General features: G+C 38.5%; 1 protein-coding gene across 6 annotated transcripts in view; it reads left to right on the top strand.

Moving 5' to 3' along the window:
* The window catches only part of ppp6r3 (protein phosphatase 6, regulatory subunit 3), a 54,892-nt gene that overhangs the window by 20,790 nt on the left and 8,391 nt on the right, over positions 1 to 25,711 (top strand). For 4 of the 6 annotated variants that reach the window (XM_077712320.1, XM_077712321.1, XM_077712322.1 and 1 more), the window contains exons 10-20: positions 567 to 716; positions 2,395 to 2,459; positions 3,243 to 3,358; positions 5,375 to 5,460; positions 8,045 to 8,131; positions 11,070 to 11,167; positions 12,559 to 12,613; positions 16,807 to 16,937; positions 17,968 to 18,074; positions 25,402 to 25,483; positions 25,588 to 25,682. In XM_077712320.1, coding sequence (XP_077568446.1) covers positions 567 to 716; positions 2,395 to 2,459; positions 3,243 to 3,358; positions 5,375 to 5,460; positions 8,045 to 8,131; positions 11,070 to 11,167; positions 12,559 to 12,613; positions 16,807 to 16,937; positions 17,968 to 18,074; positions 25,402 to 25,483; positions 25,588 to 25,682 — 1,072 coding nt within the window. Of the gene's footprint in view, positions 1 to 566; positions 717 to 2,394; positions 2,460 to 3,242; positions 3,359 to 5,374; positions 5,461 to 8,044; positions 8,132 to 11,069; positions 11,168 to 12,558; positions 12,614 to 16,806; positions 16,938 to 17,967; positions 18,075 to 23,534; positions 23,651 to 25,401; positions 25,499 to 25,587; positions 25,683 to 25,711 lie in introns of those variants that run through there. The other 2 variants (XR_013325756.1, XM_077712324.1) reach the window with 2 other exon arrangements.

Raw genomic sequence — 25,711 nt, forward strand, 5'->3', positions numbered from 1 at the left:
TGCCCACTGTGGTAGGAAAGTTTTGCGTTCCACAATTTTTATTTCTTTTGTATCATGGAACAAAATGTTCCAATTAAGACCTCATAACCTGAATATTTTGTAAAGGGACATTCGTAAGTAGCACTATGTTGTCATTTATCCCGGTCATTCAATTCCCAAGGGGTTGACTGATCACAACTGGACTTTTTTGGCTTTCCGTTCAAAGTTTTCCCACAAGGCCAATGTCGTCCTAACAAAGTCTGGTTGTATTAATTCAATAATATTGTTGGATGAGAAGCAAAGTGTCTTCCGAGACAGCCACTGTAGTCCACTTGTCATATATTTAATGGTCTGAGAATGTAACAATTGTAACATGTAAGAGTGCCATTTAGTCTCCTTCAAAGATAGAAACGTCTACCAGCCCAAGTTGTCCATTTTAAAATAGTTTCATGCAACTTATTTTTTTTTTGTCTAGAAAAGAATATATGTATTTTTAGGGAAAGTAGGCCAACATTGTTGAACTAATTAAATTTGACCTAGTTTTCACTGTGATTGCTATTAATGTAAAAAAAATGTTATTTTTACAGGATATGTATTTCAGGTACATCTGGAATAACTTCCTTCACATTCAGGTGGAAATCTGTACAGCTGTGATTTTGGTCATGCCTCCTTTCACCACTGACGTCCAGCTAGATACAGAACAAGAACATGGTAGAGAGAGCATCCTTGTTAGACATGTAAGATGAGAATATGTACTACATGAATTTCGCTACTTTCATATAGAGTTGTGCAACATGAACTTAAATAATGTACTTATCATTCATTGTTGATGAATTTAAAGTTCGATCGTGATGGCAGCGATATTTAAACTCCTAAACGCTTTATTATAGCTCCGTGCATCATCCATTTTAGTTATAGTCCCTCACCTCGACTCCCCAGACTCTCTGGGCCAGGCCTGGTTGCAGCTGCAACCATCTCAGCTTCCCCCCATTCCCTCCATTTTTTCATGAACCTGTCCACTTTTTTCCATATTGATGGAAGAAGTGAAAACATTTTCTTTGGTTCAGTCTACATTTCATGGTTAAAGTGACTCATTTGACTTAAGAGCGTATTTGAAATATTTGAAAACCTTGTCATGAAAAGTACTACTCACTTGGCTTAATCCACACATGGGCAAATTACGGCCCGCGGGCCACATCCGGCCCGCCAACGTTGTCCAAATAAGTTTTTTTTTTCCCCAAGATGGTGCCGTCACACGGTGGCAGTAGCTCTGTCCACTGTTATTTGTTTTTTGTGTTTTACAGCCCCTCTATCTTTTATTAAAATTACATTTGAATATTTCTTAATACATTCCTTTTTACTTTACTTTGTTCTTAATACTTTTTACTTTAATGATGAGTGATGAGTATGTTAATACTTTAGTCCTTTTTTTCTGTTTATGTTTCATATGTACTGTTTACAGATTCAGTTTTTATATGTATCGTATCTTGTGCTGACCCGGCCCATCTGTCAAATTTTTCAAGTCAATGTGGCCCCCGGGCTGAAAAGTATGCCCACCACTGTCTTAATCTTATCTCTCGGTAAGATGGCTAAGTGGCAAAGCAGCGTTAATGCCAAGGTTATCTAGAATTCAAAATGCTGTCCGTTTATTATGAGGGCAACTTTTAATCATCAATAAATTCATTTTCTGATCCGGCTTTCCCCACAAGAGCTCCTCCCAGCTAACTGAGACACCGGTAATTGGTGGCCTGACAGTCATAGGGCACAAGGACACGGACAACCATTCAGGGTCACTTTAATCTTAGGGGCAATTTAGAGTATTCAAAAAGCCTACCCGACATGTTTTTTGGGATGTGGAGGGAAAGCAGTACCCAGAGAAAACCCATGCAAGCCTGAGGTGAATATGCATCCTCCACACAGTGAGGACCAATCTGGGATCGAACCCTCGACCCCAGAACTGTACTGCCGACGCGCTAACCATTTTCCTGGCGAATTTCTAATTAACCCATAGAATTAGTTTGGAAACAGTAGCTGAATATGGCTTCCAAATCATGAAAATATACAGTTATGATATTATAAACGTTTGACCCACCAATTGTTAATCAGAGCTTATTAATTAGAACCTGTTTGTTTGCTCAGTTGGGTGAAATGTCCAACTGTCATAGAACATAGTTTATTATAAACAACAAAGTTCACATTAATCATAAACAATTTTTAAGAAAGTTATTATTTCACTGTTAATAAGTTGCAATTGAGTAAAGAAAAACAGTAAATTATACCAAGGATGTGGTATGTTGTTTATAGTTTGATCAGTTATTTCTAATGGTTTAATGCAAAAAAGTGAAACCTAATTATATTTGCCCATTACTATAATTGTAGTATTTTTTGTAAGTATTTTTTTTCATTCTCTAACAGTTGTTTCAAAAATGCCATTTCATACAAAGAATTGTTGAAGCCTGGAACACTAATGAAAAGGAGCAGTGAGTATTGTTTTATTCTACTGATTCAACGTGTGTGTATAAAAAATGTTTTTGTTATGTCTGTGGAATCAAATTGAAATGTCGTGTTTGATTTATCCTTTGTCTTGTATGCAATTGCCTGAGCTTTACTTTACTTTTGCAAAATGTTTTTATTGGACTAGCTGGATTTAAACTTGAAAACTTCACTCTTTACTTTTAACCATCGCCAGCTATACACTTTGAAGAAAGAAAATTACAAAATACAAATTAAATAAAAATGTAATTATTAATTAATCCTAATTTAAAACATAACTAATTATAAATAATATGTTTTCAGGGCCCCAAGTACAAACTGAAAAATATCCAAGACCAAAGGATAGTTCTAAATTTGGATGGTCTGTGTACTGCCGTATTTTGCCGTTTAATATACAGTGTATATTAAATAATTTTTGCTTTTTTGAGCCTCCCGTTTGTGCGCCATTTAATATACTACTGCCGTTTAATATACCCCTGCCGTCTAATATACCTGGCTATATTTAAAACGGCAACTCAGCTTTTTTGGCAAGATTTGTATGGTATTCATTGGAAAATAATTATATACCTAAGTTCATTAAAATTCCAAGTCAGACTTTATTCAGCAGTAAGTAGTTTTAACCTGAGCAGTGGATCGTACCTTCCCGTTAGTGCACCATTTAATATACCACTCCCTTTTAATATACCCGGGTACATTAAATGGGGGTGGGAGGTATATTAAACAGCAAAATTTGGTGAGATAAATAGATGCCATATTTTTTTTGTACATAGGGTCGAAGGTGGTCGACGGCGAGGATACATGGGTCACCTCACTAGAATAGCTAATTCAATACTTCATAACTGCGATAAAGGCCCTAATGGATTGCAGATACAACAACTCATCTCCGGTAAGAACATATATCCAGATTACATCTATACATGAGCAGTACATAATTAGAAGTTAAATAGTATAAACACTCCAGAAGTTGAGTGCAAACATCAATACAAAATTCCACAGCCCCTGACACATTTCGCAGACAAACAAAAACAAGCAACCCTAACACCTGGCTTATAACCTTTAGCTACATATATGGCTTTTTTTGTATACATTAGATTTTCTTTGATGGTATTAACCCATCGTGCCCGTGTTGAATTTATCTTCAAGTGAAGATGTTAAAATGAAGATTTAGCAATGCTTTCTGTCACTCATTCGTTTTGCGTAATGCTTATCCTCACTTAAGGGCAGTAATTGGGGGCGAAACCCTGAATTGGCGATAACTTGATCGGAGACAATTGGTTTCCGAGATCTATTGTGAATATGGTCACAAGAAACGTACAATATTCTCTCAAATTCCGCTCATACCGTGTTTTCACGATTATAAGGCACACTTAAGTCTTACGTTTCTCCTTTTCATATATGGACCGATATTAAAATTGTTATCACGATAAAATAAAATAAATCAGTCGATAGGGTACACTATCCTCTACAGCTCACAACTACGGCAAGTAGCCTGCGACTTCATTTTCCCCCTGCGCGATTCATGCTGGGATATGTAGTTCTTTTGTCAATACACCCAGTATGACGGCAAGCACAATAATTTGGTGCTCGCCGTCATTCCGGCTGGATTGACAAAAGAACTCCAGCCGCTAGATTGGCGTGAACAGTATTCAAAGCTAGACTGCAAACTATATATATATATATATATAATTTATATATGGATCAATATTGAGCCACAACAGCTCTCAGAACTACGCCAAGTAGCTCCCGACTACTATTTTCCCCTTAGAAAAAGTAGTGTGCGGTGACGCTAGGATATATAGTTCTTTTGTCAACCAATCGACAGCGGCCATCATTTAATAAGGTGGATTTACAAAAGGACTCCTGCCGCTAGAAATTGGCGTCAACAGAGCATTCAGAACTAGACTGCGAATGATATATATAAATATATTGCTATATATGGATCAATATTGAGCCGCAACTACGGCTTACAGCCCCCGACTCTATTTCCGGTGCGCGGTGAATGCTATATATCCTAGCGTCACCGCGCACTACTTTTTCTACTTGGAAAATAGTAGTCGACCTGTAGAGGATGGTGTACCCTATCGGCTGATTTATTTTATTTTTTCGTGATAACAATTTTAGTATTGGTCCATATATAAGGGGTACTAGATTCTAAGGCACCCTGTCTATTTTGGAGAAAATTTACGACTTTTAAGTGTGCCTTATAGCTGTGAGAATGCGGTCAGCCGGGTTGGCTGGTTGCCCGCCTCCACCCTGATTTTCAAATGTAACCTATTTATGGTAGTTTGCTTTTGTATTCCTTTAGAAATATTCCCAAAATGATGCACACAAATGTCCTCACAATAGGATAACGCACGACCACTTGCCAACGAAAAGTAATATATACTACTCCTCGTAACAGCGATCGCTCCGCCATTTGCGCTGAGTGACGGGGAAAAAAAACTGAAAAAATGCAACGCTCTGCTCATTGCTCGTAGATATCTGTTATACACGAAAGAGATGTGGCAAAAAGGACAGTGCGCAACAATGATAAACAGCCTCATGTCTTGGCCACCTGGCTTTCTCGTATCTTGAAATTTTTCTCGTATCTCGAAATTTTTCTCGTATCTAGAGATAATTATTTGCCCGAAATTTTACTCGTATCTCGAAATGCTCTTACGTCTGGGTGCTCCTATGTTGAGGTACCACTGTATTCAATAACTATACAATGCCTGTCGGAAAGAAATACCCCACTGCACTAATTAACTGCATATAACCAACCAATTGAGGGGCATTTATCCTTGTGGTCAGTATATGCTACCATACTGTGCATGTCATACCCATACTATAATCATTTTTAATGAGACCACACTAATTATGGTATTATGTGATGTACTATATATGATGTATGTGTGTGTGACAGAGCTAAAAGACGAGGAAAAAGAAAAATGGGAGGCCTTCATTTCAGGGCATCTGGCTGACACAAACAAAAGAAACACTGTTGACCTGGTGAGTTATCACAAGCCCAGTTGGCACTCTTGTCAAGCTACAATCTCAACACCATTTTCGTCTATAGTCACCTCCGTTGTGTTTTATTAACCCAGGATGATGCGTTGCAAGTTCTCTCTATGTATGTATATATGTGTGTGTATATGTATGTATGTGTGTGTGTGTATGTATGTATGTATGTATATATATATATATATATATATATATATATATATATATATATGTATATATATATATATATATATATATATATATATATATATATATATATATATATATATATATATATGTATGTGTATATATATATATATATATATATATATATATATATATATATATATATATATATATATATATATATATATATATATATATATATATTTATATTTATATATTTATATATATATAATGTTTATGTGTGTGTGTATACATATATGTATATACATATGCATATACATATACACACACATACACACATACATTCACACATACATTCACACATACATTCACACATACACACACGCATACACACATACAGGCAGACACACATACACCCACACACATACACACACACACGCATGCATGCATATAACCGGGCCAGGGGGGGTGAAAATTGCACTAAAATGGGGTAAAATCCACTTCTTAGCAGCGTTTTTTGATTAAATACAAACACAGGAGCTTAAATACAAACACTGGAGCTTAAATACAAACACCGGAGATTAAATACAAATACTGGAGCTTAAATACAAACACTGGAGCTTAAATACAAACACTGGAGCTTGGATACAAACACGAGCTTAAATACAAATACTGGAGCTTTTCCGATATCATATCCGTACCCGGAGAACGACTTTCCCCGGGAATTTCATACAATTGAAATATTATTTAGGAATATACCTAGTTTTTACTCCCCCAAAATCATTTTTTACTGTAGACAATATCTATCCTCCTTTCTCTCTCCCTTATTTTCTATCGCCATCGAAGCTAGTGCTGAAAGTCGAGCCTGTCCTGTCGTATTTATGGCATACGTTTTTATTCGATTTAGTGTTGAAAATGTTCGCTCCCGGTTGTGACAGGCTGGCTTGCTTTGAAGTTGTCCTGCCTTTCTTAATGATGTCCAGCTTTTTTTCTTAAAAAATCCGTCTTGAAAATGGCTTTAAATCAACACAACAATATATTTGCTTGTGCAGCTCACTACAGATAGTTTGGTGGCTCTGGCTAGCCCATTCTATCACTAGCCAATCATAGTTGGTGAAAGCGATGACGTATCCCCACGCCTGCGAGAAGGCAATGACGTATCACTTCGCCTGCGAGAAAGCAATGACGTGTAACTACGCCTGCGAGAAGGCATTGTGGTGTTGCCAACTCAAAATCTGATTGGTTAAAGCAACAGTCCTATCGACGCTTGTTTCATGCAGCAGACCCTGCAGCACTGATTGTGAAGGCCTCGAGGCAAATTTCTGACCCTGGCAACAAATAATGGCTGACATGTGATTGGTTAAATGCTTCAATATGAAAACACACCTGTAAGCATATTATAATATAATTTTAAAAACTTTCAATAAAAATGTGATAATTTTAAAGTGTAATTACAACACCTGACCACCCCAAAGAATGGAGGCGCTGTTCCGAGATGAACGCCAGTTCCAGACCAACGCTTAGAAGAGGATGACAAGGAAACATGCTTTTAGCATGTTAGCAATAGAGGTTAACACGGAGCCAAAATAAGCGATTATTAGATGCAAGTCCAATCAAAGATCCAAGTGAATTCTCGCTGGCGTTTCCATTCTTTTTAAATTTAATTTTAAATCCCTCATACCTGTACAAAGAGAAGCCTCATCGAAAATGTCCTTAGCCCACTATCCTTTGAGGACAGCCTGCAATATTTTTCTTACTTGATATCACTTTTTTTTTTCCCATGTTATCTAAACGTTTCAAAATTCTGAAACTTGTTATCTTGGGTTAAAATGGGTTTAAGTTCACCCATTTTTTTAATTTTATTTTCTTGTAAATGGCCTATGTGAGGTAAATTTACTTTCTTTTTGTGAGGCTGAAAATGGTCTGCTTGCCAATGGTGATGTCTTCAATTGGTTATCTATTCCATTTCATATTGTCCAGGAAATTTTTGTTTGAAATCACATTTTTGAAAATAAAGACATCAAAATTTCTGCAGGCTTTATTCTTTACTTTTCTTATTGTGAGGAGGGAGTTGTCTTATCTTTATTGCCTAACAAAACAACAAAAATACTTTTTAAAATCATCATATTTCATATATTTTCTTAAAGTCGGATAACATAGTTTGTTTCATATTTGAGGACTAAAATATTTTATTTACTTTTTCACAGAAGTTTCAAATTTGAAGCAAAACAATGTGATCGTTATCAGGATAATTATCGATATCACAGATTTTTTTTATCGTTATAAAAAAATGTCATATCGCCAACTCCACAATGACAAACGGTGGTGAAAAAAAGCATTTGAGAATCTTGAAAAATTGAAGAGTTGTTGTCGACTGCCAGTCCGTCGATGATACTGTACATTTGAAGTGAATACCATAACGCAACTGTGTTTTATATATTGTCAGGTGAACACACACCAGATCCAATCCTCAACTGATGATGAGGTTGAATTTAAAGATAGCAGCTTTCACCATGACTCGTCTCTACAACAAGTAAGACTTACAATTGAACTATGTATGGATGTGGCAGGCCCATAGTTAATGCAGAAGTACAAATATTTATTTTACTTGTTGCCTTTCATAAACAAACACACCATTTCGTTGGTCTATTCAATTAAATCTAAAAGGGGTCCGTTAACTTGTAGGCCAAAATAGCCAGACCCAAAACCTCTGAACAAATCGGATTATTTTTATTAAAAGCCACTGAATTATATTTTATTTATTGGGTCGGTAATATATAGCAACATGTTATCAATCAATGTGCAGCACACACCATCAGATTGCTAACTGCTATTCACCAATCAGCATTACATTAACTCTAAAGAAACTATTGTTTTAACTACTCGTTTGATAGCATAAGTGTGTTTATTTTTTCTTTATTTTTATGTACATATACACACATACATACACAGTGGTACCTCGACATACGATCTTAATCCGTTCCGGGACTGAGATTGTATGTCGAGTTTTTCGTAATCCAAGCGAACGTTTCCCATTAAAATGAATTAAAAACTAATTAATTCTTTCCAACCCTCTGAAAAAACACACAAAACAGGATATTGGATTGGAAAAAATGTTTTATTTCTTCTAATTCGCCATTTGATAACAAAGTAACACATAACTAGTGGTTTAATAGTAATAAAATGTATTTACTCTAACAACAATTGTGCGGATTTCGCCGACGGGAGAGACGCACAGAGGGGAAAGGGGGTTGGTTCGGGTTTTTTTCCACGACAACGCACTTGTAAACGTAACAAACACATTTAAATGAACTTGGATTATTATATACAGACACACTCAAACGTACGTTTAATGTACACAAAACTGAATTCTAATTTTGTTTTAATCTTTTTTTTAACCTTCGTTCTGGCCGGTTTTGTTTGCCATGCCTCCACACTCGCGTTCGCTATCGATGGGCTGTTTGCTGTTGTACTATTCCTTTCAAAATATTCTGAAAATGATGCACACAAATGTCCTCACAATAGGATAACGTACGACCACTTCCCAACGAGAAGTAGTCTTGTATTAGTGATCGCTCCACTGCTCATAAGAACATCAGGGGCACTGGCTCGCAGCTCCCTCTTTGTGATATCTCTGGTCGCAATCGCTTTGAATGGCGCCTTTGAGAGATTTGCGACCAGAGATATTACAAAAAGGGAGTTGCGAGCCACTGCCCCTGATGTTCTTATTAGCAACAAACTAGAAGTATATAATACTCCTCGTATTATATTATAATAACAAGAAATACAAGAGCTGAGCTTACCCGCGTATTGATTGTGGGAAATTAAGTTTTATTCTGAGAAAGGCTGCCATTATCGGCATTGTGTGCACGGGTATACCTCATTACCCAGAAACCCCTCTTTTTGCCAGCGCATGCGCGTTTCCTGGTCGAAACTCATCTAAATAAATTGTTCAGTGCTCATAGATGTATGTTTCACACGAAAGACATGCAGCAAAAAAAAAAAGACAATAATAAACAGCCTCTCTATGTCATGGCCACCTGGCTTGGTCACGACTCGAAATTTTGATCGTATCGCGGGCGAATTATTCGATCAAAATTTTCGTCGTACCAAGGGCATGTCGTACCACTAGCTGATCGTAAGTCGAGGTACCACTGTACATATGTATATAATATAATATGCACGCATATTAACTCTGGAGACTTCTTCTTGATGACTGTTTTGTTATGTGGTCCTTCCAAAGGGTGTGGTACTGTTTCCATGCTGTTTTCACTCTAGCATCTCTTCGCAATACTCGATAGAAGTACAGTACCCATCACCCAATACACTGGCACTGTTGAGCAAATTCATATTTATTGGATTCATAGCATGGACAGTTAAAATAAAAAATCCGGCCGCAACTACACGAGCCACATTTGTTAAAAAGGCATACATGGAGCAATGCATCTTAATTCTTTATAATAGCAAATATTTGACTTCTACTTGCTTCTACAAACAACACAAATATTATCCATCTTTCTCAAACATTTATTTTAACTTTCTTAATGCCCCTCAAAAAATTGACAAATAAGCTTTGTACCTCACTTGTTATCATGTATTAAAAAGTGTCCTTTACTTAGAAAATAAATGTAGGCTTGAAAGTACAGTTCACCAACCATTATGGAACTGATAGCTAATCCCATTGTGCTGAAAAATGTGAGAAGGGATCAGTTTTAAATAAACTAATGAAAATATTGTGTTTAATGTTCTATAAAGTAATTCATTATAGTGAAGAGAATATTCATCTTATTCTATTCTAATTTGAATAGAGCAATCGTAACATTAGATTCATTTGGAAGGGCAATTTCAACAAAGAAGAAAATAAACACTTCCCTTTTGCAGCACCAAAATAAGGTTGGAAACAAATTACATATTTGACATAAATAAACTTATACAGCAAATTAAGTTGGTCACTCAATGTGATGTATTGAGCTATTTTTGTAGGATTTGATTGCCTCAGTAGTTTCAATATAGAAATATGAAACATTCTGTAAATATATGTTAGTAATATACTTAAGGATCCTTTTGCTACTTGTCATCTTAAGTGATTAACGGCAATAAAAAGTAATCATATTCCCCTGCCATTGACGGAGAAAAGTATCAGTAAAACCTAATTAAGTCATACTTTAAAATTTTAACGAATTTTAAACACGATTTATTTTTACCGATTCCAATTCACCGAAAATGGCATGATCGGGCCCGATTTCCGATCACAACATCTCAATTAATAAATCATGAAGCAATACATACCAAATTTAACTTTTTGATGACTGTTTAAAGTAAATCCAACCTTTTTTTATGTCTGCATGTTTTTAAGTTTTTAAATGATAACGTCTATGTTATCCATAAGAAAATTACAATGCCCCACTATGATGATGGCCCCTGCTTGAGAAAGTATGTCATTAATCAATATTGATTTTGGCTTTTGCTAGGCGTTTTCTGATTATCAGATGCAACAAATGACATCCAATTTTATTGAGCAGTTTGGCTTCAATGATGAAGAGTTTGCTGATCCGGATGATGTTTTGGAGTGAGTACAATCACTAAACATGTTCAGAATTAATATTTAACAAACCTAATGGGACAAGACACTAAAGACTGTCCAAAGCTGGCAAGCATTTTGTCAAACAGGGATTTTGCCCTTTTATGCTGGCATTTTTTAATGTAACTCATTTATTTATCTACTTTGCTACTGTTCTCATAATTTTTTTCTAATCATTCAAAACAGGGACCAATATATTTGTATTTATCAGATACAAGACATTACACATCCACTTTGAAGTCAATGGTGTGCTGTCCCAATACATTTTAGAAATTAAGTTTAATAATCTGTTCAGTGTTCAGTAAGAGTGGATTGCTCAGAATGTGATTCCCACATTTTACCCAGAATCTACTCGTCATTTATTCATTCGTCCATTTTCGATCCCGCGTATCCTCAAAAGGGTTGTGGGGATTGCTGGAGTTTAACCCAGCGTACTTCGGGGGAAAGGCAGACTACAGCCTATAGATTGGTCGCTAGTCAGCCCTAGGGCTCACAGAGACAAACAACCATACGCACTCACAATCATACCACCGCCAGCAGGAATCGAGCCCAGGTCAGCCCGCACCAAAATCAGGGGAAGGAACCTTTACATCACGCTACTCGTCATTTTCACTAAAAAAGTTCATATTAGTTAACTAATTGACTCCCATTCATGATGACGGAGGTTCAACGCAATTGGACCAGGATCACTAGAAGCAATGGAATGATGGATAGGGAGTCGATCAGAGCCGCTGGTGGAATTCAAACATGAGCATTCAATGGCACTCATTTCACTTCAAATAGTTTTAACGTCTATTGCTCTCAATTGCAGTGGATGTTATATATAAAGAAACATTTAGGAAAAGACATTGTATGTTATTTCTAACATTTCAGTGTCTATTTGGTCCTGAGTGGTTTACATTTTACATTGGCACCTACTGAAAATAATTTGTTTCACAAGGAATAAAAATTGCAAGCATACATTTTTCTTAAATTAACCCTTTTTGTGATGTCATGGCTGTATTGATAATGAAGTGAAAAACTATGCTTTTATTTGTATTTAATTTACTTTTTATCTTTTTTATTTCACTTTCATCAAAATAGCCCGTTGCTTGGTTGGTCGTTGCTCGTGCTTTGCGACATATCGTGTGATTTCGTTTTGATTTAAGTCTTTTTCATCCAAAATTACCTGTGTTTAAATACAATCTTCTAAATCCTTACTACAAATTTATGTCCTTTTATAAAAATGGTATATCATTACCAAGGATGTACTTCTTCAATTTAATTAACATTTTTTTAAAACTGCATGTTACAGTAAGTTGTAGTTTCCTTGGACATATCTGATAATCTATTGACCTCTTTTTTTCTATAACTAACCCACTTTTTCTTTAACATTGCAGTATTCCCTTTGACAGAATATCAGACATCAGTTTTTCACTGAATACAAATGAAAGTGTAAGTACCTTCATTATTCATTTTGAATATTAATGAAGATCACAGTGTATTTACAGTTGTACTCAATTAATGAATGGTCTCCATCAAAAAGTGAAGAGGTCAAATGTACGTAGTCAATTTAAGTGCTTTAACTTCATCTTGAATCAATATTTTGTATTACCGTATTTTATCGCAGATAAGCCGCCTGTGCGTATAAGCCACACCCTTAAAATTGTTGAATTTTACAATTTAAATTAACAATTTTCACCTCCATATTTATGGTTTAATAGGGAGTACAAGTGTGTTGTTTGAAGGGAAAATCTCAAGAAAAACTATCACACATGGTATTTCTGAGATACTTTATGAATCAAAAGCACTTTATTAGGGTCAATATCATAAGTTAATATGCCTGTCTTTGTAAATGTAAACTATGAAATTATTCAATTTGAAATAAGTCTATCTTGATGCTTTTTAACCCGATGCTTTTTAGTGACATAAATTACAATTTTCTTACCAGAACTTTAAGATGTTGCGGCCAAATTGCTTCTAATATCGAAATATCTCAATTTTTTTCGTTGGTTCATATTACTGCAATAGTTTTCACTTTCGAACAAGAAATAAAAAGACAAAAATCAAAGTGGAATTTTGTTTTATTTCATAATCACAAATGTAGACAAATTCAAAAAGGAAGTAACGTAAGCACAACTAGGAAATGTGCCCATAGTGCTATGCGTAGTTTCACCAAGTCTCTGGGTGCAACAATAGTACACACATTACGCAGGTATCAAAGTTTATATTTTAACGATCGACCGCAAGACCTTTGATCAGCCTTAACTATTGTGATGTGCTGACATAGTAAACGCTACAGTCATGGCACGTTTTACTACTGTAAGATGGCGTCGCCCCGAGCGAGCAATAGCAGACACATGTAAGTATACTCGCGTCCTGCCAGTCTGGCCAGTCAGAGCATGTATAACTACAGTTAGATGGCCATGCCCCGAGCGAGCAGTGACGGAAATTAGTTTTTCACGTTTTATGCAAGTTTTATTTTTTCCTTGAATTATATTCATAGACGTCAAAATACGTTTTGTTAGTGTTTCATCTGTTTATATTTTCTTTATTTTGAAATAAATTACCGTATTGGCCGCATTGTCCTGTGTCATGACGTCACGGCACCATTTTGTCTTGACGTCATTGTGTTCATCGTGTCATGGCGTCGTCAACTTGCAGCTTCGTGCATGTCTTGTTTTCATGCGCATATGAGCAGAACCCCTGATTCAGTCATAATTGTTTTTTCTGCTAACAGCGGCCTTTATGCGACTAAATACGGTAATTAGCGTGTAGCCTGCTAGCTGCACCGTGGTGTCGAGTATTTGCGGGTGTAGCCACGTCTATGTGATTATTAGCATAGAGCGTTCGTGAATATAGGGATTCGTAACCAGCTCTAATTCCTAATCGTCCATTTTCTTTACAACGAATCTGACATTGGAGAGGTATATGCTAGGCAGAGGTTTGAGTGATTGTTTCGTGAGCTTACACAACAGGCCCGCTCGACAGGTTCGCTTCAGTTTTCTTTCCCGACGACCAGATCCGATAACAAACCATGGGCCCGGGCCGCCACTAATGTTGTGATCTCATCCGGTATGCTATGTTCTCGGTCAAAGTTGCTAGAAACCTTAATTTTCTGCTAGTAACCGATGTTTCATAAGTCTAAATAGTTGGAGCTGAATTTAAAGTCCTTTGACAAGACACAAAACGTGTGAAACGAGTGCACAAGTAGAGAGAAGCTTTCTCTTCCAGGAATATTACAATGTTTGACTCCTTGGCATTTCATGCAGCACACCTGAACATTGCACACAGCACACCAGTGTGCCCTGATATATACCGTATATATTAGATTATAATGCACCAAAAAACAAAGCAAAGTTTGGTGCACACTATACACGGGGTCTTCGCTTTTATGACCAGATTGCAAGGTTTTCGGAGGTTTCAACGTACGGCATTTTGAATTTTCCCTTCTCGACCCAACTCTCATCACACCCGAGATTTCAGGCGAGAAGAGAAGGCAAGATGGCAGACTACACACACCAGCACTGTTTTGTCAAAGTGTTCCAAAAATGTATTAAAACTGTGGTTATCCTCGAGAAAAGGCACCGATAACTGGGCAGGACATGGTTTCAGAGCCCACGTGTTTTACAACAAAGTGATTTGCACGACCGAGCCCAAAGCAAATCCGAAATTTCATATTTTATTTGTGATGACTGAGACTTCTGAGTCAGGAGGAGGCGTGATTACTGATAACAGATTTATGCCTGTTTCACAAAATCTAAGTTAAACAAGACTGTATAAACATTTAAACCTTTTAATGGTAATATAGATTTTTGGGGATTTCAACTGTTTAAAACAGTGATTTTCAAACTTTTTTGGCCACCGCCCCCTTCACCGCCGGGCCAAAATGCCAACGCCCCCCTCTTTACCCCTTTCCAACGAACGCTAGAACGACTATATTGCTAAGTGTCACAAGAATTGGTTGATTCTTCAATCACAAACAGAGAAGCTGAGAAGCTTAAATAAATAGAAGACAGGCGCCTCAGATATTATTCGCTAATTTCGTTTTTTTTAATAGACCAATGCGCAGTTCACCTCGAATCATAAAAATTGATAGCTGATGCATTAAGCCAGTCGCTGTGCGCATACGTCTGTGGTTAAGCGTTGCCGGCGCGCTATTGTGTGCTCCTCTGCGGCTGACTGGATGGTGGTGGTTTCCCCAGTCGCCTGCATCGACGATAAACTCGCGACAATTAGTGATATACGGTATATGCGCGCTGCTCGTGAGCGCTCGAGCAGACAACGTTTCTTGTTTCAATAAAGCTTGTTTTTTGTCGACTTTTTATTACAGACAATCAATTTTTCCGGTCTTTCTACAAACACCAACGTCACATTTTACTGTAATTGCTCCATCGCCCCCTTCACTATTTCAACGCCCCCCATTCGCCTGTTTATTCGTCAGCGCCCCCCTGAAAGTTCACACCACCCCCCGAGGGGCGGTACCGCCCACTTTGAAAACCACTGGTTTAAATGCTCAGTGTCGAGGTGGCAGTCTTTGCTCTCGTATGAGAGCAAAGCGCCACATTGACTGCATTCAACAAAGCCAACGCAAGTTTCTCTAGCATATTCAACAATCAATTTGAAGCTTTTTTAAGCTCTTACCGCTGTGTGTTTGTCTTTTGAGTTCTCCCACCTTTAGTTTATCCTTAACTTCTAACCCTTCATATTGCGGAGGGAAAGATTATTAAGACCTCACGTGACGTCCGTAGAGCATGCTCTGACTTCACCCAGGGAGCGCTATCCACGGATAGGCTTCGCGGCTCGCCACGCCAACATTGGCCTGTGCTCTCACAAAAAATAACTCGAGGAAGATGGAATCAACTGTTTGGTGAATCTGATGATAAATCAGACTTGATAAATGTTAAATATTATGATGATGAGGAATTAGACTTAAAGGACTTAAATTCCATTTGAAAATTGTGTTCATACTGGTAGTTTGTTTTACCAGGTTTTTGTACCATATGTTGCGAACAAATGTTTTGTCATGGCGACATGTGCTCAGCATTTGCTAGTTATCTGTACCAGTGCAATCCTTGGTGTAGCTGAGAAAAAGTGGAAAAAAATACACATTTTAGTCACACATTACGAGTATGGCTTGTACACGGGTGCTCATTATACTCAAATAAATATGGTAGTAATTACTATAACTTAAAATTATCATGTGTATATCTGATATTAAATGCAGATGTTAAAACAGAGAATAATGATTTTCTGTAGATTCGTTTAAGTATTACAAGAATGCAAATATACACTACTAATTCTAATAATTTTAACCAATGATGATATATGACAATGTATACGTTAGTTTAACAGCATGTTCAAAGTATTGAAATTACAAGTCTCAAAAAAAAAATGTTTACAGTCAATTTTTTCCAACACACAGCTAGTGCCATAATCTTAGAAATGTATTCATTTTGTATTTTCTTTTCTAAAAATAATTAATTATAAAGAAAAGAATGATATAAAAGAAAGAATGTACTTCTAGTATGTTGAGAACATGTTGGATAGCTCTCTTAGTTTGCTTTAAAGTTTTGTCATTTGCGTGTGTGTTTACTGTTGCGTATAATGCTTTTGTTACAATATGATGTGTATTTTTATTTCCACAGGTGAAAGAAGCTATGTTTGAAGCACGCTGTAGAGAGAAAATCCAGCAATTTGAGGATGTTGGTTCAGATGAGGAGGATATCTGGGATGAAAAAGATGTCCCCTTTGGACCAGAGTCACAGCGGCAGCCCAGGTCAGAAATACGAATGGAATATGAAAATATGCAATGATATTTTGTGCAGTTTCAAATAAACATGCACAAGCAAGTAAACTCCCATAATCATTGGACTAAAATAAGCTACTTTTTTCCCTTTCTTCTAACCTTGTAATGTAATGTCCAGTCTGGACAACAGGTTGCTGGTGACATTTAAAAGGGAAATAAATTAACTAAAATAAAAAGTGCAAATATGGCCATTTGGTAAAACTAGGTGATTCTTTGCTATTTGATCACAACATTCTTCGGCAGATTGTGCAGGCTGTACCAGTGCACGTACATTGTAAAATGGCTAAATAAAGTACAACCACACTCAGTCTTGCTTGCGTTGCCTTTTTAAAAACGTGTTTTTAGCATGCGGGTGTAGCGTGCATTTTGTGCATGTAGTACCAAATTAGTGTGTTCACCGTTGTAGTATATTGATACTATTAGTGCAAAGTTATCACAGCCGTGAACCTGGGTGTATTGACAAAAGGACTATATATCCCAGCAGTCACTGCGCACCGGAAATAGCGTCTGGGGCTGCTTCCGTAGCGCTAATATGGTTCGATATCTATAAATAATATATATATGCCAAAAAGGCTTTTGTGTGTCTAAAATACAGAGCTAGCACTCGTTATTGACATTGCAGCTAAAAATACGGCTCGCTTAATAGTCATGAAAATACGGTACCTAATTTATCTATTATCAGAAAACTGAAAACAAAATTCCCTCTTCGTACCTAAGAAATCTACCTATTATACTAGAAAGGGATTGTCAGTGCAATGCCAGAGCGTGGACAGATTTTATTCTCATATTGACTATAAAATGTCGCTATTTCGCTTGTAAGTGTATCTACAGATGCGATTAAAATCTGTATAATTTTTGAATTGCCTTTTTTAGTCTGGGCTGGTGACCAAGAAAACCCCAGTGGCCCTCCAGGCTTATTATAAACATTGGGAAAAGTGGCAATATTGCAGCCTTTACTTAATTATCTACCATACTGTTGATGCACATGTTTGCACCTTAGGAGTGCGGGTAGCACAGACAGTGAAGAAAGCACTGACTCTGAGGAAGAAGATTCCAAGAAAGAAGCTTCTAATCCCAGCCCTGAAGACATTATGGAAGTCGAAACAGGTTGGTGAATTTAACCTCTCTTTTGATTAATCTCTCTCTAATGGCGGGGGCCTGGTAGGGTCACATATTGTCACCTGGTTCGAGGTGATGGACCAGTCGAAGAATGATTCAGAAGACCTCTTTTGATACGCGGGAAACCACTCTGAAGCCAGACCTGTACGGTCGGGCACGATGACGAGAACTTGGTTCCCGGGCCTGCACCAATTGGTCCCGGCTGGGCACAGCCTAAAGAGACTGCATCCCCCTCCCCATGGGCTCACCACCCATGGAAGGGTCCAAAGAGGTTGGGTTCAATGACATTTGGGCAGCGGCCAAAACAGCGATATTAGTAGTCCCACTCCCGGCTGCAGGAACTGGCTCTTAGGATTTGGAATGTCACCTTTATGTTTGAGAAAGAGCTTGTACGTGAGGTTGAGAAGTTCCGGCTCGATGTAGTTGCACTCACCTCTATGCGCACGCAGCTCAGCCTCTTACCACTCATCTTAAGGGGGGTTGGACACTTCCGTTCTGGAGTGGTGCCGAGCAGGTTTGAGCATACTTATTGCCTACCGGCTCGGTGTCTGTACGTTGGGGTTCACCCCAGTAGATGAGATGGTAGCGCCTTCGGGTGGGTGGACGGGCACTGACCATTGTTTGTACGTATGCAACAAACAGCAGCTAATGGGCACCGGCTGGTAAAGCGGGACAAAAGCTCTGCTGGTCTCTGAAGCAAAAATCTGGAAATGGGAGGACTTCAGGAAATTTTGGTCCACTATTAGACGTCTATCCGTCGAAAGCTGTGCACCATCAAGAGCATATAGTGGGGATGGAGCGATGCTGACCTCGACTCGGTTGTCTGAATACTTGGAAGACCTCAACTCCACCGATACACCTTCCCATGAAGAAGCAGAACCTGGAGACAGAGGGAGGTTCTCCGATTTCTGGGGCTAAAACTGCTGAGGCTGTTAAAAAGTTCCTCATTGTCGAGATCCTGGGGGTGGATGAGATCCGGCCGGAGTTTCTAAAGGCTATGGATGTTGTGGGGTTGTCTTGGAAATCGCAGGGAAATTGGGTATAGTACCTCTGGGGTGGTGTTTCCCCTTTTAAAAAAAGGGGACCGGAGGGTGTGTTCCAATTATAAAGCATACCTGTCAACCTCTGCCGATAACTGCCCTTATAAATGATTATGATTCCCTGTACAAACCCCCCCAAAAAACGTACAAACACCGTACGACGGATGTTTACTCGCGGTAACTCATTTCTTACTATGTAGCTCCTCCATGCGTCCTTCCACGATATTTACTCTATGTATATCTACGCATGCGCATGTCATCCTTAATCGATATTGCCATACGCACCACTAAAAATGCATACGATTGAGGATAATTTTTGCTGGTATACCGTGACAATATTAATGATCGATGACAGTAGCGTCGTTGGCAACCAGTCTACGAGATTATCTGGATTTTAGCCAAAACGGTCTTGTTAAGATCGATTTTCATAAATATTGGCGATTTAAAAAAAAATTCTCCCCGTACAAAAGTGGGTGTACGGCGTACATGATTTGAAATGGTAAAAAAAACCTATAAAATACGTATAAAACGTACAAGTTGACAGGTATGATAAAGTAATCTCACTACTCCGCCTCCCTGGGGTCTATTCGGGTATACTGGGGAAGGGTGCGGTGGAAAGTAGAATATCAGGTTTAGGTGGAGCAGTGTGGTTTCGTCATAGATGTGGAACAGTGGATCAGCTCATTACACTTAGCTGGGTTCTCTGGGGCATGGTAGTTCCCTCAGCCAGTCTACATGTGAATTGTGGACTTGGAGGAGGCGTCCGACCGTGTCCACCGGGAATCTTGTGTGGGGAACTCTGGGAGTATAAGGTACCGTAACCCCTAATGGGTGGGGTCAAGTCCCTCTATATGACCAGTGTCAGAGATGTTGGCCATCTGGCATTCATCACTCCCAAGCTATTTGCCACACTGATTCTCCTCCTGTTATATCGGCACCGACAATCCATTCCAAATCATCATCTCGCACATGCGACGCTGCCTGTCCGTTTTGTATGGAACTACTATGTTGGCATTCATCACTCCCAAGCCGTTCGCAAAGCTGTTAAATTATGTTCGATCCATGGCTTCAGTCCATTTTCCAAGCATTCACACCCGCGTTCTGTTGTCTTTCATGTCAGGCTTTTCCTCTTTATAGCTTCAATATGCTGTTTCTTTGAGTATTAAGAGTGTTTTGAAGGTTGAAAGGCTACTAGCACACAGAAGTCTAATTAATGCCTTGCCACTTCCCTGGAATGTTTTAAATGTATTTATCGTAATGCTTGGAATGCGCGGGGAGGCTATTTTTAGGGTGAACGTCCGCTGGGTTGATCACAATATGTTGCGGGTCGGCTAGAAATGAAACCAGTCAGTCAAGCGGTCAGGGTGATCCTACATTTTTAATTTAGCCCATTAACAGGGCACATCAACTGATTAGGCGGACTGTACATTTTAGAGAAAACTTTGGACTTAAGTGCCCCCTATAGGTGTGAAAACTCTAGTCTGCAGGGTAGTGTGCCTTTCGCCCTAAGTCAGCTTGAAAAGCCTCTAGCAAGCCCAAACCCATCCCAAAATGACTAGGTTTCATAGCTTATCTCTGCTCAGAAAAAATTAAGGAAAACTTTAAAGAAACACATTCATTGCATCAGATCTCAATATTATGGTGAATATCTTTGCAAATAATTACTTAGGGACAAAAGGATGCCTAGTCTTTTTATGGAAATAAAAGCTTTCAGCCTACAGAGGACTCAAATGTGTAGAAACCTTAAAATCTGACTGAAAAAATGTGACAGGCTCGTCCAGTTTTTAAAAACCAAATTTCTGCAACTCAAAATTCTTTTCACTATCCTGTGTAACCACCATGAGCTTGTATGCATGTTTGACAACTATCGTCCATCTGGAAGGTACAGGTCATTAGTGTTGGACTTGCCAATGCTAGCGTTATTAGGAAAATGCCAGTCGAGCTCCACTGTGCTGGGCAGTGAGCACAGGGCCCACCCACTACAGGACGTCAGGCCCTCGGGCCACCTTCATGAAGTCCCTTACTGATTATTTGGGTAGAAACAGTAACACCAATGGCTCTAGGGGTCATTCTGTAGGGCAGGGGTAGGGAACATATGGCTCGTGGGCCATATGTGGCTCTTTTGATGGGTGTATAAGGCTCTCCGCTAACCTTTGTGGTAAAATATGGGTATCACTGGTGAGAGACCTAAGTCCCGAACAAACCAATGGGATCGTCACGCTGGAACTGTGGCGCCGACATGATCTCTAGCGCCTTTTTGATCATAAATTTTCTTCATTAGACTCTTCTGCATGCATACGTTCATTGATACTCATTGATTAGCAACAGTTCAAAAGGTTCTCAAAAGAATTCAGCCACTTTTTTTTTCCAAAGTGGTGAAATGATTCATAAATGCACACATTTTCTATGCTGTGTTTGCAAAAGTCCAGAATTATTTCTTTAGTTTTCGTGGTGTTCAGTGTGAGATTGTTCACCGAGCACCATGACAACAGTTTGTTGACCTCATCTCTGTAGGCCGACTCATCCCCTCCTGAGATGAGTCCAATCACAGTGGTGTCATCGGCAAATTTGATGGAGTTAGACTGGTGGGTTGGTGTACAGTTTTGTGTACAGGGAGTACAGAAGATGACTCCGTACACAGCCTTGAGGGGAGACAGTGCTCAGTGTAATGGAGGAAGAGAGGCGGGGAACAAGTCTAACAGTTTGTTGTCCATTGGTTGAGAAGTTGTTTATCCAGCAGCAGATGGAAGAGGATAGTCCAAGATTGGAGTTTGTCAGGCAGAATGGAATGATGGATTGTTGCAGGGAACAATTGAACATTTTTGTGAAAACTCCAGCCAGCTGGTCAGCAGAGGAAGAGAGAATCTTGATTCATGGATTGAATTGAATGCTTTTATTGTCGTTACAGTAAATACCTTGACATATGAGTGCCCCGACATGCCAGAAATTTGAGATACAAGTAGAAATTCCGATCAAATATTTACCTTGAGATACAAGACAATTTTTGAAATATGAGCATACAAGACAGCGAGAGGCTTCTTATGATTTCATCGCACTTTCTCGCCGCACATCCCTCATGCAAAGATCTCTACAAGTACTTGGCAGAGTGGTGCATTTATTTTCCGTGTTTATTTTTTTTTTGCGTTAGTCCAGGGGTGGCCAACCCGCGGCTCCCGAGCCGCATGCGGCTCTTTGCCCGGTTTCATGCGGCTCTTACGTCCATATCAAAGTTTGTATTTGAGTTTTATTTTTATTTGCGTGTGCGCTTCGCTTGAGTTCAATACGGTATTTTCGTCCAATGCGCATGTGCTTGGGATGAAAATACCTCAAAGTTTCCCAGTAGAAGCAAGGTCATTTGAGTAAACGTTTTTAACAGAGGGGGAGAGCTCCCGTGAACCAGAAGCGACAATGAACGGCGTCGCGCACACAAAAAGTATCCCAAAGATCGAGCGTCAGCTGAAAAAGCCACACCCCCTGCGAGGCAGACCAATGGCGAGAGTGCTCAGCCGGGAGCAGCCAATAGGAGAGCGAGGTGTACACCCACGTGGTGGGCGCGCTAGTTAAAAGCCAGTCATAATAAATGACAGCTCACAAGGAGCGAATGTTGCGCAAAAATAGGCTCTGATTTTATGCCAGAAGTCCCACTAAGTAACATGCATAGTACAAGAAAAACGCTATTGTAAATTACTATATTTTTGTTTGTGGACTTGGTTGAACTGAGAGTTTGTCTGTGTGAGACAGTGTACACAATGTTCATTGTTGATAATGACTGGCCTGTGCTGTTAGTACTGTAGGAGTCAATTTATGTCATTACTATGCTGGTGTGTGACATTTACAATAAATCTGGCTGAGCAAAGGTATGTATGTGGCTCTTTGTCTCTGACTGGTTGGCCACCCCTGCGTTAGTCCATGCAAAATTTAGGGAAATAAGGGGTCCAAAGCAAGCCGGTGCAATGAAGGGAAGTGCGAAGAAAAGGCGTAGAATGACAATCGATATTAAGCACGAAATAATCGAATGACATGAGTAGTGTACAACTGACTGAGCTGGCTCGCCTATATGGCGAGAGAGGCGGGAAGTTTTGCCTCGAAAACCGCGGTGGAATGAATACATTAACCTTTTGTCTTGGTTATTTCACCAGAAATTTCAATTTAGTGTAACGTGAGATTAAAACGTTTAAGTGTGTGTAAAGGAATCCAAGTTAATTTAAGATAACATTTAGTTTATGTTACGAGCGCATCGGTGAAATCTCTCTCTCCCTCTTTCCCATTCTTTAACTCAGTGTTGTATTGTATCATTTTATTATTAAACATCATAACTACTAATTATTTGTTACTGTTAGTAGATGGTGAATCACAACCAATAAAATTGTTTTTTCATTTTAACATCCTTTTTTGGTGTTTTTTTCAGAGGGTGTCAACGGATTATTTTGTATTTAGTTCATTTCTATGGGAAATGTTGATTTGAGATACGAGTAAATCAACATGTGAGCTCAGTCCTGGAACGAATTAAGCTTGTATTTCAAGGTATGACTGTATATCAGCTAGAATTAGAGCGATGAAATGAGAGCCCAGTAGAGGATTGCGATGTTCTAATCTGAGAATCAATGCATCCGCGACAATATTTTCAAAATAAAATACGGATAAAAAACGCATTTACTTTTGGGGGGATTTCATAACTTGAATCTTTTTCGTATCTCGTCACTCATTTCCATATAAAAATTAACCTGAAAATTTCGTACCTAGAGCTATTCGAAAGACGTGCTAAAAAGATGGGCACGAGCTGAGAATGAGTGCTGAATGTCAGTTTTTATTTATAATCCAATTTGCTGTCATTATTCTCTTGCTGTCAATTGCAACTAATGTATCAATCCTTAAATTTGAAAATAATTAAATAAATAAATACATTTTAAAACCCAAACATTTTTGACCCGGTTGCAAATCTCTGAAAATTACATGTTCCCCGTTTTCAATCACATGTTCAGATCAGGGACATCCCAAGTATATATTCTGTTTGAATTTAATGCGAATACAAATGCACCTAATTGAAAATGATAATTGATCATTGCCAACTTTTAAGACTTTTCAAAATACTGTATTTTCACGACTATAAGGCGCACATAAAAGTCTTTCTCCAAAATAGACAGGGTGCCTTATATTCCAGTGCGTTTTATATAGCGACCGAAACGGAAACTGTTATCACGATAAAATAAAATAAATCAGTCGATAGAAAATTTACGGCAAGCAGCCCCCGACTACTATTTTCCAGTACACAAACTACTCCGCAGTAAATGCTGGGATATGTAGTAGTTCTTTTGTCAATACACCCAATGGATTTTAGCCTGGGGATCAGCATCAACACTAGCTAGCTACTATTTGTGAATGGATTGTGGCCTAGCGATCGGTATCAACACAGTTGCGAAGCATGGAAGACAGCCTTGAAATAGTTACGCTAGCAACTAGCTAGCTACTATTTGCGAATGGATTGTGGCCTGGCGATCGGCATCAACAGTTACAAGCCATGGAAGACAGCCTTGGAATAGTTACGCTAGCTACTAGCCAGCTAATATGGATTGTGGCCGCCCGGACGAACGTATTAAACTCTGCGTTTTCGATGGACAATTGTTCATTTCAGACACAGAAAAGGAGGACTTGGATGGTTTTGTGGGTGATGATGACGTGAGTACATTGTAAAATGGCTAAATAAAGTACAACCAAACTCAGTCTTGCTTGCGTTGCCTTTTTAAAAACGTGTTTTTAGTGTGTGGGTGTAGCGTTCATTTGGTACACGTAGCACCAAATTAGTGTATTCGCCGTTGTAGTATATTGATACTATTAGTGCAAAGTTATCACAGCCATCAACCTGGGTGTATTGACAAAATGACGTTGTCCCAGCAGTCACTGCACACCGGAAATAACGTCTGGGGCTGCTTTCGTAGCGCTAATACGGTTTAACATCCATGAATAATAATAATAATAATAATAATAGTAATAATAATAACAATAATAATAATAATAATATATATGCCATGCCTGGCCGCGTCTAAAGGAACGGCGCGGCCTTAGTGTGTTTAAAATACAGAACTAGAACTCGCTATTGACATTGCGGCTAAAAATATGGTGCGCTTAATGGTTGTGAAAATACGGTACTAAACATTCATTTGTTGAATTGTTTCCAACTGATTCCAGACAGAAATCCTCATTGGCTCTTATTTCCTGAACCAACAGCCCGAAAAAGCTCGCTGCTAATATTTCTTTATACTATTTTTCTTCTTCAGACACGGCATGGAGTGGCTATTCTGGTCCTGATTCAATCTCTGAAATAGGCTGGGCTGATTTCTCAAACTTCTCCCCCATCAGGTAGACGTTGATTAGGTATTCTGTCTCGATCCATCATTATTTTACACAATACATGGGTACTTTGGAGTAAAAAAAAAAAAAATACATATATTTCTATATTTTAGCCCCATTGATCCACTGTGCAATACTCCTGTTGCCATGGAAACAAACTTTGAGAAACTGGATCCACTGGGCGTTATTGGATCTTTATATTCAAAGGGTGAGATCAATGTATTGAAATATATTAAG

Source organism: Stigmatopora nigra, chromosome 2 (assembly GCF_051989575.1).
Source record: "Stigmatopora nigra isolate UIUO_SnigA chromosome 2, RoL_Snig_1.1, whole genome shotgun sequence".
In the NCBI taxonomy this organism is placed as follows: Eukaryota; Metazoa; Chordata; class Actinopteri; order Syngnathiformes; family Syngnathidae; genus Stigmatopora; species Stigmatopora nigra.